The sequence below is a fragment of the Corapipo altera genome, unplaced genomic scaffold (genome assembly GCF_003945725.1).
Source record: "Corapipo altera isolate COAL_440 unplaced genomic scaffold, ASM394572v1 47, whole genome shotgun sequence".
NCBI classification, from domain to species: Eukaryota; Metazoa; Chordata; class Aves; order Passeriformes; family Pipridae; genus Corapipo; species Corapipo altera.
Window position 1 is genome coordinate 147,037 of NW_020884897.1, and position 17,040 is coordinate 164,076.

Consider the following 17,040-nt stretch of genomic DNA (forward strand, 5'->3'; position numbering starts at 1 on the left):
TAAGTGCTCTGTAGGAATGTGGGCCTGATCCTACAGTGTGCTGAGGGTCTTATCAGAGGTGCTCAGCGTGCTGTCATAAATGACCCAGGATCATGCTTTATAAATCACCAACTTTGCAGGATTCAAACGGAGGAAAGAAAGGAAGGCAAGAGGAAAGAAAAAGGCAGTAGTAACGAAAACATCAGAAACAGAGCACACTCCTGAGTATAAACATCTAAAAATAGAGATCAAACACCTTCAAAAATCAGCCAGTCATTCAAGAGTTTGTTTAAAAGCCATCCTCCTTTCCAGGCCTGCAAGTCTTTACTTTCCTCACCGTTTTTATTTGTTCTGGCTTTTCTACTGTGCTAAGTAACATAAAAAGTGAAATCAATGAAAAATCTGCCTACAGAAAAAGGACTCCCCGTCCTGCCATTTTGTCTCTTTTTCTCGTTTTAATTTTTGCTTTCTTCACTAGACAGTGATATCCCAGAAAGTTGGGAATTTTTCATTTCCTTGTGCTATAACGATGCAGAACATTTTGCTCCTGCAGGTGACTGGCGTTAGGGTACTCAGGGAGCACTGCAGCGTGATTACAGAAAAGTCAGCATTTTAGTGATCCGTAAACCAAAGACTGACGCTGCTGCTTTAGATTCATGGTCAGCCTCACTAAAAACATTATTAGATTTTTTTTCCTAGCAGATTTCTGGAGTGCTTGTTGCAGTCAGACTGCTGTTTCTGTGAGCATTTGTACAACAAATACAGATAGGCAATCTGGTTTCAGTTATTCCTGTCACACAGAGAACCTGCTGTGAGTGACAGCATGACAAGGAGTTAATAAAAACTAGTTCTCCAACATGGATCTTTAACTAAACAAAAATACTGAACCAAGCCTTTCAGTGGTCAGTTTAAGACACGTATTTGACCAATTATATAAATTTATATATTATACCTGCACTAGGATTAATCTGAACTGTAATTTTCTGCCTTAAGTGAACACATTTGTGTACACCAAAAGCGTATCAGCTTACAACAGAAACACTCACATATGTGACATATCTGAGTACACTTTCACTCTTTCCAGACTGCTCTGTTCTTCTTGCTCCATCCACCCACACTGCCTCCCGCTCCCCAGGCCAGAGGCTGGGGGAAATGACAGCGTGAGCACTGTACCTGCAAGGGCTCCAACTCAGGGTTTGCTGCTTCTGCCCCAGCACTGAAGCCACTTCCCACGACCTCACAATAACTGTGTGGAGGTATAAAATGAGGCCGCTCTGCCGACAGTCAGTTATATAGCTCGTCCTTGATCTTTATGTGGGATTTCCCAGTTGCATGAAGCTGGAGTAGCATATGGTCCCGTGTTTATAAGCATGTTAATGACTGAAATGGGAAACTCTACATCCCGTTTTCCTTATAAACTTTAAATGGCAATTTCTTGTTTTTGTTATTGGACACTGCACTTGCATCCTGTTAATTTGGCACAGGTTATTGAGACACACGTGGCCACTCTGACCCTGGGCACTGGGAGAGTGAAGTAGCTCCAGACACACTGATGTACCTGGGCCCGTAACCAGAACCAGACACAACTTTCTACTCATGATCTGCTACGAAAAGTTGCTTTTCCAGGGAAACACAATAAAGAATTTGCTTCAACTCTGATGACTGCCGGTCCTTAGGAACACAACAACCTTGCCAAACATTTCTCAAAAATAAAACATCAACCATTTTTCACTCTGTGCTTTTTGAAATACTGCTTAAAATGTCTTCATAAACTAAAACATCTAGTAGGAATTTCACAATCCTGCATCACCTCCTTTTTGTCAAAAATTAGCTGTTTCATTCAACAAAAAATTGCAGTGGGGAGCTCCTTGCAAGTGGTGATATCCCACTTAAAAATACACTTGCCACTTTCAGGAAGGTAAGAGTGGTACAGTCAGACTCTGTTATTTTGCTTAACCAAAATGGATTACAGCTATTTTTGAGAACACAGATACAGGTCTGCTACACGACTGCACTGAGAACTCCTATCTCAGGTATTCAAATTACAGAGAAAAAACATAAAAAAAAAATCATCCTTATTTATCTCTCCTTACCTAACAATCGTGGATAATTTAATCTGTTTGAAAGTACGTTTCATAAACAGATGATAACTTGAAAATATATGCTTTGTTCATGAAGGGCTTAATTCCTGCATGTTACAATATCATCAGAAAATCATTAATGGGACTGTAGTCTTGTAGCTGAAAAAAGCCCATTTGTACCTATTATTTCCTGAATGTACACAAATGCATAGGAAGGATATAGCAAATAATATTGTGTATACGCATGATCTTTTTCTTTCTATATGCAGATTACTGCTTGTCTGCTTTTGAAGTGCAAAAACAATAAAACAATATCTTGAGAGCTGCTGGTGTGTTCTCATTAAAGGCAATAGCGCTTCCAAACTTTAAGGAAGCTATTTAGGAACTGACTTAAATACGATCTCAAGAGGAGTTCCAGGAATGTCACTTATGAACTTTAAGGACAAATATACTAGTTTTTAGTCATTACAGCACAGCTTGTGAACTTACACAGTTACAGTGCGCCTGTTTCAGCCTTCACATTAATGACCATATTTTTCAGTGCAGCTTGAAACTTGTCAAGAACAACTTAATACAGTGGTAAATTTATTACGAATTTTAAAAAGTCATTGTGTCCATTGTGTCCATTTTTAGGTTACAGTATAAAGTACAGAAAAACATAAGTTTACATATCTGAGCTGCTGCATCTGTTCTTGAGTAACTTTTCACTTAAAAATAAAACTTGGCAGACGAGACGCCTGTAATGGAGACCAAATGTATTTGGTATGTTGAGAAAAAAAAGTTAAATGAACAGAGAGAGTTAATTTTGAAACTTACTAGTCGTGCATGCACTATTCTTGCTCCCCAAGAGATCCCATTTCTTTATGAGACCCCCACTCGCTCCTTGGTCATCCCCGACAACCTACATGCACAAATGTCCTCCTACCCCCATCATGAAACTCAGCCTCCTGAAATCATTGTGGTCCCTCCACATGGACAAAAAAAAATAAAAATGACAGGAAATGTGCCAGAAAAAAAGAGAGCAAAGGTTGCAAACTTGAGAAGTTGCAAAGGCACCCGAACCTGCCGGCCAGGGAAACCAAGGGGAACCAAGTACAAAATCTAATCTGTATTCACTTCAGTGCAAAGTCCTCCAGTACTTTTCATTAACATCCATCCCACCCTGCTCACAGGGTGGCACCTGGCAGAATAACATGCCAAGAAAGCCCCCAGGACAACACGTAGGGCTACTGCAATGAGTTGAAACCCTGAGACACTCATGGAGATCCTCGGAGACTGGGGTGCAAAACTTCATTTTTTTCAAAATTAAAATTTTATTTTGCCTTACGTCCCAAGGAAACACAGAAGAAGCTTCAGAAGAGGAGCTTTCCAGCACTCCCTGTCCCACATGGACCTGAGCAAATCCTGATTTAGAGCAATTTACCGGCATGAACCAGGCACCCCATGTGCCTTCCTCTGAGTGGTAATATAGCGGATGATATTATATCACATTTTTAAGTTTTTATTGATAAGACTAAAATAATAAAGTATGTGTGACCCTTCAAAAAAACATCAAGACAAGGTATTTAATGACCATGTCTGTGGCCCCTTAGCTCAGTGCACAGTGTCTGGAGAGCAATGCAGAAATTAGCGTAATCCATGTATTCAAGAGATGCATGAGCAGCAAGCGGCCACACACCAGACAAGCACTCTGAGGACAGAACAGATGCTGTACAACAGGAAGAGGTGTTTACCTGCACTGCATCAAGGGACATATGACTCATGTAAGTGTCACAAACAGCCACCTTGAAATTTCAAAACCCTTCTCTTCCTCCCAGCTGGGGCCATGGAGTGCTTCAGTCCTCCCCTAGTCCTCCCTTATTGGAATAGAATGCTCAAGAGTTTTCTCCTTCTTTAGGATTGTCTTAGTGCTGACAAAAAATAGTCTGTGTCATTTCAAAATCATACCCCTTGCTCCACTCAAAAAGTGAACCAGCTTCACTAATGGTCAATAACAGAACTTAACTGTAATCTGCAGGCAGAACTTCTCCAGAGAATGAAAGGGTGGACACGATTTATCCACCCTGATACCAGAGGACAGACAGGAGTGACCTACTCTCATGCAAGAGGATAGGCAGAAATTATCCACTGCCATATGAGAGGATGGACAGAAGCCTCTTAAAAGGCACAATCATGTGACACTCATTCCAGGTAACACCATCTACTAAAGCTGGCTGTATTAGAAATGAGGTAGAAAAAAATCCCTTACCTGTCCGATAGACAAAATTGCCTTCTGTCTCTGATGATGATGGAGACACCAGTTCTTCCTCAAATTCATTGGAACTAAACGAGCCGGAGTGATTCCTTTGCCTTGTTTTTTCCATCATAGCTGCATTAGTAGCCATGACATGTCTCAGTGAGTCATTTAGGTAACGATTCAATAAGCTGCTTTTGTATTTGGGGGGTGACACGTAATCCTCGTTGGCACTTGTTTCTGGTCTCACTCCTGTTTTTATTACTGAACTTTCCGTTTTAATCACAGCGTGATGAACTGGTTTGTTATATCCCCCTTCATTCATATGGTTTCTTGGAGGATTTTCTCCATCTGAAACAAAAGAACAAAGATACAGTAATACACTGAATACCTAATATTTAACACAAGGCCTTCTCTACATGTTTTGAATTGTGATAAATATAACTAGAATGAGACAACAACTTAAGTACTGGACATTGATTTTCATTTTCTTCTTTTCACACGTTGCTCATAGTAGATCCCATGGTTCTCAGACGTTCCAGCTATTCTAAATTAATTAGCTGTTAAAACAGTCTTTGAGTCTAATTCGTTCATGAGTAACACAAGGCAAGCAGAAAAAAACTGAAAAGTGCCCTAAACAATGACAAGTGTTTAAAAATACGTGTAAACGAAATGAATTCTTACTATCATTACTTGAAATTTGGTTTTCCTGAATACCATATCATATTTAGGTGTATTTGCCTAAACTGTACTCTTTTAATTGTCCTGCAACCAATCTTTTCACGGGAAGTGCATACAAAAGAAATGTGAGTACATTTGGAACTGAGTGCAAATTGACATGTATTCTTCTAAAAATTCACATACAGATTTCTGACAATGTTCTGTATCATTTGTTCCTGTCATTGGATCTCCGTGTCACAACTGCCTCATAAAAGTACCTATAGACCAAATTAATACAAATGTTCTATAAAAAATACAGGGTATTTTAAAAAAGTAAATCTTGCATTTGCTAATTTGAATAAGAAAGAATTTCAGTGCATCTTTTATGGAAAACATTTGCAGGCAAAATACATAAAATAAATAACAGTAATATTCAGTCTACCATCTAATAAGCTCCATCAAAGTTAATCAGATTCTCTTGTTAATCAGATTCTCCTGTTAATGACATGATATTGCTATAGCCCTCCCATCAAGGAAAGTAACAGTCAAGTGATTTCTCATTTCTTTATACTAATAAATGTAATTAAATTTTTCCTTCAATGCAGATTAAAGGAATAGACTTGTAGAATCTAATGAACTAACAATTATCTGTCTAGTAACAATGAAACATAATAACATGCAGCCAGATTGCCACCTTGAATAACTTATACAATCCCGCTTTGCAAGGCTGCATAGTAGGCGGGATCCAAAAAAGGCACCTAATTCTCAAAAAAAGTAAAGGTGGATCCACTAAGGGTGTTTTGTGATTAAAAATTAGAGCTAACTTAGGGTATCTGATACTTTCTAAATATATTTTAGTCCATTTAAAATCGATAAAAAGAGCATCAACAAACCTTCAGAGCATGAGTCATCGCTGCTCACGCTGAGTCGTTCAGCATTTCCTTGAACATATTTGTTGTACAGTTTTATTCGTAAAGCCCAGCTAAGGTCTGGTTGCCTGACAGTGTTCTTCAGGCGACGTCTTGCATTGGCAAACCAGTTTGATACCTGCATACAAATGAGTGTATTAGTCTCCTTTGAAAATTACACAAATAAACAAATCCAACCCTTAGAATTTTCATGAGTTTTATGTATGTTTCAAGGAAATGGCAAACAAGAGAAATAAGAAAAAAAGTCCATGAAACAATCACTGAGCAGAGCAGGAATTTCAAACAAGAAGGCAGGTTCAGGCTTCTCATCCTTCACAAGTGTTAGCAAAACCACATTATTGCAACGTTTCAATTAAGGAGTCATAAATAGTAAGTTTATATTAATATGTAATTTTTTTTTTATTTTAAAGATAATGCCTTGAACTTTCAATATGAACCTTCAATATACCACTAACATCCTAAATTAAAACTAATATCTAATATTCAGTAATTTCCTTTGACATTTATATAGGCTACAATAAGGCTGTTGAACAGAAAAACTCATTTTGATTTTGTATACATAAAAGCCCAAATTCTTCCTTGTACTGTATGTCTGACAAGCAGGGGGTATCAGGAAAGTCTTACACAGAGTACAACGTACTTAAGAGTCACTGCAGAAATCAACCATATGCTCTTCAGAGCAGCAGGTTTTATTAACTTTTTGTTGTGTACACCCTAAAAAACAGTGAAGATGCAGATTCCTCAGAAGGTGACTACTAAACAATAGTCTGGTTTGTCTTTCTTCCCAGCTGCACGAGAGTTTTCTGGAGTTTGACAGAGCAAAATGGATATATGTTAGTATCCTTTTAGCATACAGGGTCACCACAAAGTCAGGCTCAAACACAAGGATTTCAGAGTGTTTTAGGCACTGAACAAGCAAAAAGGCACAGTCTACTCTTCTGTGCCAGCAATACTAATCAAACCACCAAAGAGGATGCATGTACTCGCAGTGACTTTGCACGAAAGCACATCTAAGAAAATGTTGGCCTTGATTCTACTGTAACTTAAAATTATATAAAATAGAAAATACTGACACAGTGACATTACCATAACTTTACTACCCACAAGAGCAGAGGCAAGCTAGTTACACTCTAACAATATTTGTTTAATGATAAATCAAGTCTTAAAAGTGCTATCTACTCCTTGAAGGAATAAGTGTATTTTGACATGACCTCTGCAAGGAGGCAGAGTAGCATTACTTGCAGTGGAAAATGTAAAGAACGTCAGGAGCCTATAGACCCACTCACATCTTTGTGTTGTGAACATGCACACAGAGAAATCAAGACCACTACCATCATATTCTGACCTGGGAATGATCATACAATTTAATTTGCAATAACCTGCAAAGCAAGTTAACACATGTTTTATTAATACATGCTACCCCACCGAACAGAGAGCCAAACTGTAGACTGTAGCCAAACTGTTGGATTTTGGCCATAGTATTGTCATCTGTCTATTGTAGCTAAGATTGTATAAATCACACAGAAGTATCTCTAATGATTCTGGATCGATCAATAATCCCTTCTAGGGCGATTAGGACAAAAATAAGCACTATCTGCTTGAAGGAAAAACAAGGCTTCAGCTCAGAGTCACACTCAGAACTCAGTAGTGGTGCCCTAAGCCTGTCACTTGGATTTTACTTTAAATCATGTTTATATGAAACAGGGTTCCACTGAAAATACAGTGAGCCCTGGATCAGCGCTCGGATGCCAAACACATAACTTTACAAGCCATGTAGTTTACTATGACAGGTTAGAAGACCAAAACGGTAGCTGGCAGAGTAAGCAATTTTCATTCTCTTCCAAGGCTACTTGCTTATATTCATCATATTGACACAGCAATTTTTACAGTAAATGAGAAAGGGTGAGCTGGAATCCATGTACTTTCTGGTGCTGTTAACAAACTCACTCCAGACTGCTTAGCTGAAGCAGCAGTCACCTGGCTACCATATGACTTAGTGTAACTCTGAAATCAAGTACTAACAATAGAGATGGATCAATCCAGGGTCTCACTGAACACAATAGCAGTTACTGCAGCATTTTACAAAACTGACAGCTTTCCAATCTCTCACAAGAAAGATTTCATTATGCTGTATTTCATTACAGATGGAAATATTTCATCAGCGAAGTGCCATGTACAGAGAAGAAAGATAGGGTAGTATTAGCATGACTCATACATAAAAGCAATTAAATTTAGCAGAGTGATTTCTGCATGGTATTCTTAGTTTATTTTGGGCTCATTCTTCCCATGCCAATGCTTTGCTTTCTGCATATCAGTATGAAAAGATGAGTAATATTTTAAGTCTTCTGCCATGAGAGAAGGAAATAGTAGTATTTTATCATTATCTCATAATGAGATAAATATACTGCACCTTGTCCTCCTGCTCTTTATGAAGCAGATCATCTTAAGTGCCATCACATAGCACGTACAGGACAATCATGGGATCAGGCCCAGTCAGCATGGGTTTATGAAAGGAAGGTCCTCCTTGACCAACCTGACCTTCTGTGACAAGGGGACCCACTTAGTGGATGAGGGAAAGGCTGTGAATGTGTCTGCCTGGACCTTAGTAAAGCCTTTGACACAGTTTCCCACGGTGTTCTCCTGGAGAAACTGGCTGCTCATGGCTTAGCAGGGGGTGCTCTTTGCTGGGTAGAAAACTGGATGGCCAAGCCCAGAGAGCGTTGGTGAATGGAGTTACATCCAGCTGGTGGCCGGTCACCAGTGGTGCTCCCTTGGACTCAGTTTGGGCCAGTTCTGTTTAATATCTTTATCAATGATATGGACAAGGGGATCAAGGGGACCCTCAGTCAGTTTGCAGACACACCAAGCTGGGTGGGAGGGCTGATGTTCTGGAGGGCAGGAGGGCTCTGCAGTGGGATATGAAAAGGCTGGATCCATGGGCCAAAGCCAATGGTAGGAGGTTCAAGAAGGTGAAGTTCCCTTCAGTCACAACAACCCCAGGCAGCACTACAGGCTGGGGGAAGAGTAGCTGGAAAAGGATCTCAGGGTGCTGGTTGACAGCAGCTGAACATGAGCCCAGGGAGCCAAGAAGGTCAGTGATTGTTCCCTTGTACTCAGCACTGGTGAGGTCGCACCTCAAATCCTGTGTTCAGTTCTGGGCCTCTCACTTCAAGAAAGACATTGAGGTGCTGGAGCATCTCCAGAGAAGGGCAATAGTGCTGGTGAAGGGTCTGGAGCACAAGTCTGATGAGGAGCAGCTGAGAGAGCTGGGAGTGTCTATTCTGGAGAAAAGTAGGCTCATGTGAGACCCTATTGCTCTTTACAACTCCTTGAAAGGAGACTGTAGCAAGGTGGGAGTTGGTCTCTTCTCCCAAGTGACAAGGCATAGGACAAGAGAAAATGGCCTTAGGTTGAATCATGGGAGGTTTCGACTGGATATTAGGAAAAATTTCTTTACAGAAAGGGTTCTCAGACACTGGAATAGGCTGCCTAGGGAAGTTACCATGGTCAAATCACCATTCCTGGAGATATTTAACAGAAGTACAGACATGGTGCTTAAGGACATGGTTTAGCAGTGGACTTGGCAGTGCTGGGTTAACAGCTGGGCTTGATGATCTTAAAGGTCTTTTCCAACCTAAATGATTCTATGATTCTGAAAGAACCCCAAGTCAGTTTTTAGAAGAGAAGCCTTCTTCTAAAGCACAAAGCCGCAAATTCATTCCAGATACTCTTATCCCAAATGCAATTACAACAAGGCCCAATAAAGCTGGAGGAAAGTTAGGCAAATCCATTTAAGAGATTTTTTGGCTAAATCTATGATGTAGTATCTCTGGGTGCTTTCCTGCTCTTGGGCACTGGTATATGTTGCTGGAAGATCTTGGTTTTTAAGACATCATGAGATTCAATACCTCTCCCACTCTTCAGTAGGGGAATACCTCCAGCCATGCAAACTGGAAGAGGCTGTACCAGACAGCACGTTCATTCTGACCCCCAGTCACCACCTGGGTTATTATAGGCTGTTCCTGGCTCCTTTAAAGCCAAGAACAGTTTTGTCACTAATTTCAAAATGTTACATTGTCTATCCATGTAGTCTTTTAAAAGCTGCATGCCTACGCTGTAGTTTCCATTCACAACAAATGCCTGTTTGCAGCACATTTACCTAAACTATTGCAAAAAGAAACAACCAAGCTACCAAAAATGTCCATCCTTTACCACAGTCACAAGTTACATTACTGTGACCTCCAAAAATAATAAACCCCCCAAAACAATGATTTACATACAAGCCAGTGAGAAAATCTTTGTCATAGAAACCTCCCAAGAATCAAGTATCTTGAAAAACACACATGATGAAATTCACTATTCTGGTAAAGTAAGGATCATATAGTTCTTCAGGAAGTAAAAAGACAAAAGCCAAGAGGAATGACAATAGATGTTCTTTCCAGCATTCATTTTTTTACAGTAACTCAGTTGTTCCCAAAGAGCATCAGGTACTTACATCGGCATTGTGAAATATTGACCCTTTGGCTTTACTTCAGAAGAGACTTATTAATTTTTATTGTAATTTGTTCTGCTTCACTGCTTAAGAGTAGCCAAAGGTTCAGTAAAGGAACAGACATCAAGTGATTCTTCTCCTCCAGTAATCCAGATATACTTTTATAAATCTGAATACTATTAAATCCAATAGCAGCACATGACCAATAGATTAATCCTCATATTGAAAAACTTTCTCTTCAACAATACACCCATTCATATTTCTTTCTGGAAGGAATATACAGCCATTTTTCTTTTTTATTTCACAAGAATATCTAAACTAAAATTTAAAATGAAATAAATCAAGCACTGTGGTAATAATACAAATGAAAATGTAGCATATTAATAGGACAAATTATTGGATTCTGAATTGGAATCTAATTGTAGTAAAACATAAAATGCCTTTTCAAACTATATTGCTTTTTTGGTTTCCTGCTTTGGCAGTTATGGAAGTAGAAAACTTTGGACTGTTGGACTAAAATCTGCAATAACATTTGCCTTGAGGACTCCCAAAGACCTTGTTGGCCTGCACAGGAGTAAGTTGGCCCAGAATTTGCCCCAGGTTTTGCTACTACAACTTAAGAAACAAGATGATTTATGATTTCTGCAAAATCCTACCTCCTTGAAAGACTCTGACTTTTCTTCAGCAGTGCAGTCGGACATGCAGCTGGAATAGTCCACTTGCTGTCCCACTGCACCCAGGAACAGAAGGATAAGCCAAAGTATTAGAGAGGTAGAATAAATTGGTTTAAAATCAGCCAACCGGGTGATAGTAAAACTGATGTAAATAAAGTTGCAGAAGATTTGACATGCAAATACTGTCCTAATAAAAAAAGTAAAAAACAAGGCTGGATGTTCACCTCTTCATCTCACGGAAGAATTGGTTTTATCTTTGCCATGGTCTTGCAAAAGCTCCTTTGCACCGATGGTACATAATGGAATAAGGTTCATTAGCACAGGGAGAAGAGTTATAGCTATATTATCAAAATCACTATGATCTACCTCATCTTCCAGGCAGCTGCTGAAGACCTTTTCCAAAGTCATCAGTCAGGAGAAAAACAAAATAACCCAACCATTCATTCTCTAAACAGCATTGTGGTAGAAACTTAAAAGGGATTTTCAACAGCATCTTTTGCCTCCCCTAGGGCTTGCAACGGCAATCAGAACACAAGGGATGCTGAAAAAAGGAAGGAGCTGTCAGCAGACAACTGCCTCCACAGGAGTAGAAAGCTGTGGGAAAAAACATCACAGGACAGCACCGAGAAATGGAAAAAGAGAAAGAACTATGGGACATGAAGTCATGTAACCCAGACAAAGCATCATACACTGACTTCTGGTTCTTCAACAGTGTCCAACGATGTTACTTGATTAGAAAAGCAATTTGCAGGCAACCCTGGTTGATGCTTTTGCAAAATGCCCCTCCTGGGATGAAACCAAAACTTTCCAAGAGACACTGAAGCCCAATCCCATTCTGTTCTTGGTTATACTACTCATCTGAAAGAGCACAGCCTCCAGGGAAGCTGTTTCAGATGTACCCTGTGTGACTGAGATCACAGCCAGCCATGCTCTTTCTTATTCTCCAAAAAGAAAAATTTTGATCTGGATTACAGTCTTGTTCTTTCTGGGTATCCAAAAAGTAGGTGTGTTGTTTTGTCCTTCCAGGTTCTGGAATTACTGCTGGTGCCAGACATCTCATATAGATGTGATATTTACATCTCATATAGATGCGATAGTATTCCTGGGTTAAAAGAGCACTGTACCCAAATGATGGAAGAAACACCTGGGGTTTCTTTTTGATGGTGTGCTTCTTTAAATGAAGATAGATGTGCCTGTTTGCACAACTCTTTCAAATATTACAGTACAGAGAAACGAGGCTCGTCAAATTCAGCTTGAGTGACGGGAGGGTCTCAGAGAGCTAAATGTAATCCCCTTGATTCCTTTTAATTTTAGTCTACACCTTATGTAGATCATAAAACTCTGTTGAGTAATGGTCATGGCACACTTTATGCTTTATAGAGGCTAATACAGCTTATCCCCATCAGGATTTATCAAAGCTGCCATGAGAGAAATGCTGCAAAAAACCATCAGGTTTTTCCCACTGTCTCTTTGTTCTGAGGCATTCATATAAGAGCAGCAGAACTTCTCAGGATGATATTACTGTCTCCCAACATGGATGTATGTTTTAAATCCCACATAAAAATAAAGGAATATTCTAAAAGCCATGGTCCAATAAAGTACTCCTATTGAATTGTGCCATTGAAAGTATAGTCTTTATGTGATCTTATTCTTAAAAGTCTGAACAAACCTTTCATGTACATTTTTTAAAAGCAAGAGAAGTTGTTTTAATTACATCTTCTGAGACATTAATATTATTTTTGTCAAAGCTATAGTGTTTTTTCTAGTGTATCAGTTTTATAGTGAGATACTAAAGTGTAAAAGTTTTTAATTTTTCCATTGCTAGAACTGAAGTTCATAGCATAGGGTTTTTTGAAGGAGCACTCAAAAAAGCACTCCACTTTTTCTAATACTTTGTGCTATTTTGATCTCTTTGTGTCCTTTGCAAAGTGACATAATGTGTTAGGCAGAGTGCCGAGGACCCAATCCTGCAAACACGTGGGTTTTATTTTATGCACCTAGCAGTAACTTGCAGTAAGGAAATCTGATTATTCACAATGCATAAATCTTTTCAGCATCCAGACCTGAGATAGCATCACTCGGCAACTGATAGCATTTAACCACATATTTCAATAGAGTGCCAGATGGCAAAGAGAAAAAAGAACTAAGATTTATGAACATTTGCAGCAAACTTTATGCCTCTTACGGTAAGACAACCGTCAGTCATTTCAGGGGAGTATTACCTGAGAGCAAAACAATTACTCTCCATGTCTAATTACACTGCAATGATAATTCCTGCAAGACTGTGAAGCGCAGTCACTGTGTGCTGAGCTGCTGAACACAGCATGTATGGTAACGCTAATGTCTGTGCAACAGGTGATGACAATTATTATCAGAACAATAGAACAGTTTTCATCCTAGCCCATTTTTGAAAGGGAAAATAGTAGCTTCCTATAATTTCCTCAGCAATTCCTATTCTGTGCTAAAATCTCCCTTCACTGCTTTTTTTTTTTTTTAACTGAAGATTTTTAAAGACTAAGTAAAATTATTTTCATTGCACTTATGAATGAGCTGAAAGGATGAGAATATCTATTCCTAGGAGGGCGAGTTGATTGTCTTTAGCACTTCCCCAGCCAGGATAGCTCAGATGTGGTAATTCTTACTCGGGAGAGACATTCCCCCTGGGCCAGGGGAGCCCTGGGCAGGGTGGAGGAGGGATGCACACAAGACCCTTGGTCTTGCTGGCTGCACCAATGGTCCCCGATACCCAGCGCTGCCCCTTGCTCAGCTCACAGAGGAGCTTTGGCTGATGCTGTCCCAGTCTCTCCCGACCATGAAACGCCCGAGAGCAGCCTCCAAAGGTGGTGGTAGAGGTTTCCTTACCTGCACCAGGGTCATCTGGGAGCCGAGGGCCAGCAGAATCTTCTCGGTCTTGGTGGGGTATGGGTTGTCGCGGTGCTTGTAGAGCCACTGCTTGAGCGGCCGCGCCATGTCCTGCAGCGCCTGCCGCTTGTGCCGCACCTTCCCGCCGCTCTGCCGCGCCCTGCCGCGGAGAAGGGGCGCTGAGGGCCGGGGCTAAGGGGCACCTGCCCGCTCCCCCCGTCTGGACCCGGGCTCCTCTGCGCGGCCGCTCCAGCGAGGGCGGTGGGAGCGCCCCGTCCGCGGGGTGCCCCAGCCCCGGGGTGCGTCCTACCCGGGGGATCCGAGCCCCGTCCTCACGAGGTGCTCGGGGACTTTCACGGCCGCACCTCTCGTCCCGACCGGCTGCTAGGAGAAGGCGATGCCCACAGCTCCCCAAACTCCCCGTGGAAGATCTGGGAGAGCAGAATGGCTGCGATAATGCCGCGGGGCCGGGTGCCTGCCTTGCGGGGATTTCGGCGGGGCCAGGGCTCCGCCGGTGCAAAGTGGTGCCCGGCACCTGCCAGGCGTGTGGCCAGTCTGCTTACAGAGGGGCTTTCCTCGCACAGCCCGGCCGCGCACTCCAGGGCTGCGGTGCGCGCTACCCCGGGGCCAGCCGAGCCTGACCACCCGCCCGGATTTATTTGCCGGTGATATTCAGAGATATCCGCGGCACCGAGCATCTCCCGGGTCATTTATCTCCTCGGTGTTCCCAGGGAACCGGCGTGCCGCTGCCAACGCCGCCGGCAGCGACGCGAGGCAGCCCGCTGAGCCCCGCGCCTGCCGAGGGAAACGGCGTGTACCGGGGGGAACGAAACACAGGCTCCGTTAAAAAAAAAAAAAAAAATTAAAAAGAGGCAAAGGTGTCTCTCTGTAAAAAACAGCCTAAAATAAAAAGTGAGCGAACAAAACCGGGGGAATCCGAAGGGAAAGCCAGAGGCGGGCTGGGGCCGGCGGCAGCGCCGCGCGGGACGGAGGGGTCTCCGTGTGGCGGCGGCAGGGGGCGCCCCGGGGCTGTGCGGGGCCGTGCGGGGCTGTGCGGTGCGGGGCCGGGCCGTGCGGGGCCGGGCCGTGCGGGGCCGGGCCGAACGGCCGCAGGCGCTGCCTCGCCCGGGGCTCCCTCGGCAGCCCCGCTCCGCCGCGATCGGCTGCAATGACATTGCGGTGAAACACAACCCGCGTCCTCCCGGCCAGCACCGCCGGTAAAACGTGGTGGGACAGCTGATGCAATCGCTAAGGTGGAAATTCGGCAGTAAAAGCAGCTCCCCGGGGCTCCTCGCTTTCTGAGCCGCCTGACTGCGCTCCTCGGTCTTTACTTTGTGACACTGACCCGAAATGTCTGGTCAGCGCTCGCCAATTCAACCCTCCGAGCTACGGCTGACAACGCGCCGAAGCTTGCACGTTCTCTGATCACCGTCTATTTCACCTGTTCCAGCACCAAAAAAAAAAAAAAAGGAAAGAAAAAAAAAGCAAAAAAAAAAGCGAGCAGCCGCAGGCAGCTCAGCCAAAGCTGCCGTTTTAGCAAAACCGATCAAAATATCACCTAACAGCTCCTGACTGGCATCGCGCTAGTCTGTTCTAAATCCCATCCCTGGGAACGAACCCACAATGCAGCTCCTTCCTGCCCGTTCGCTCGGCGCGCTGCGAACCCGCGGGGACGGCGGAACAAGTGCCGGGGCCGCACAGCGCCCGCCCGCCCCAGCCCCGAACGCGAACCGCGGCCACGGCACCGCCGCCGCCTCGTCCCCCAAGTCCCACACGTCCCGCCTGGCGCCTCTGTTTTGGGGACTTTAATTTCCTGAAGCGCCCGAAAAAGCCGGTGGAGCCCCGCTGTCCCCGGTTTGTTTCTGCTGGGAGAGAGAAGGGGAGGTCAAGCGCTCCAGGACAGGAGAGCTCTGTCTGGCACATTCCAGCCCGATCGGACGCCCCTGCATCACCTATTGCCGGAATTTCCCACTATAGCTGCGGAATGAGAGTCCCAGAGAGTACGGACCGGGGGACGCGGGGGAGGACCCAGCCAGAAACCCATCTCGCAACCCCACATCGGCGGCGCGGCGGCCGGGAGCGCCGGCAGGCAGGGCCACCCCCGAAGCCGGTGCGCGGCGCGGAGACGAGCGGTCGGCATACCCTGTCCGCCGGTTGCGCAGGCTGAGGCTCTCCTTGATGGACGGGCTGTCGGGAAGCAGCACCTCGGCGTGGTGTGGGCCCTCCACCACCCCCACGTAGGGCCGGCCGCTCCGCTCCCGCTCCTTGGCGTCCTCCTCGAAAAGCACCTGGCCGCTGAGCTTGCTGAAGACGATGGTGTTCATGGTGGGGGGCTGGGGGCCGCCGTCGTGCTGGCCGCCGTCTCCGAGGTGCGGGGACTCGCTGTGCGCTGCGGGGAGGCGGCAGCGGTGACCGGGCAGCCGCGCCGAACCGCCGAGACCCGCCCGGCGCGGCCGGCGGGGGGGCAGCGCGGAGGCACCGGGCGCCGCCTGTCCACCCACGGGGGGGAGGCGGCCCGCCCCTCCCAAGGCCCGGCCCGCTCCCACGGCCCCCCACCCAACCCCAACCCGCTCCCTCGAGCCGGCCCGCTCCCACTCGCACCTCGCCGCCGGCCACCGTCGCGCTCCTCGCTCCGTGTCGCAATAGTTCGGAGCGCGGGTTTTCTGTGGGTTTGGTGTTTCTCTCTCGCTTGCTCTCTCTCTCACTCCTTTTTTTCCCCCCTTCCCCTCCCCTCCCCCGGAATGATTTTCCCCTTCCCCCTCCCCAAGCGGGAAGGGAAACAAATTGTTTTTAACGACCACTAAATGCGCAGAGCCGGCGCCCGGAGGCACAGCCGCCGCGCAGCCACTCACACTGTCGGGACCGCCGCTCCCCATCCCCGGGGGGAGTCACGGCCGGCGAAGGGACCCCAGCAGCCCCAGCAAGGGCACGGGGCCCGCCCGGGCAGCGCGGCGTCGAGGGGCGGTGCGTCGAGGGGCGGTAGGAGTCCGGCCAGGGGCATCCGAGGGGACGGCAGTGCACGGCTGGGCAGTCCACCGTCTGTACGGGGGCGTCTCCCGGGGAAGGCGGCTGAGGACACCCGTTAGTGTCACGCTGGTCGCGGGAGAGAGTCTCGTTGGGGACGCGGAGA

At 44.8% G+C, this 17,040-nt stretch overlaps 1 protein-coding gene across 1 annotated transcript in view; it reads right to left on the reverse strand.

Moving 5' to 3' along the window:
* The window catches only part of MKX (mohawk homeobox), a 48,954-nt gene extending 32,313 nt beyond the window's left edge, over positions 1-16,641 (reverse strand). Inside the window, exons 1-5 of the mRNA XM_027648552.1 lie at positions 16,512-16,641; positions 16,053-16,299; positions 13,911-14,070; positions 5,847-6,000; positions 4,309-4,644 (exon numbers count right to left, since the gene is read on the reverse strand). Coding sequence (XP_027504353.1) covers positions 4,309-4,644; positions 5,847-6,000; positions 13,911-14,070; positions 16,053-16,234 — 832 coding nt within the window. The 5' untranslated portion in view covers positions 16,235-16,299; positions 16,512-16,641. The remainder of the gene's footprint in view (positions 1-4,308; positions 4,645-5,846; positions 6,001-13,910; positions 14,071-16,052; positions 16,300-16,511) is intronic.
* Positions 16,642-17,040: the final 399 nt, after the last annotated feature.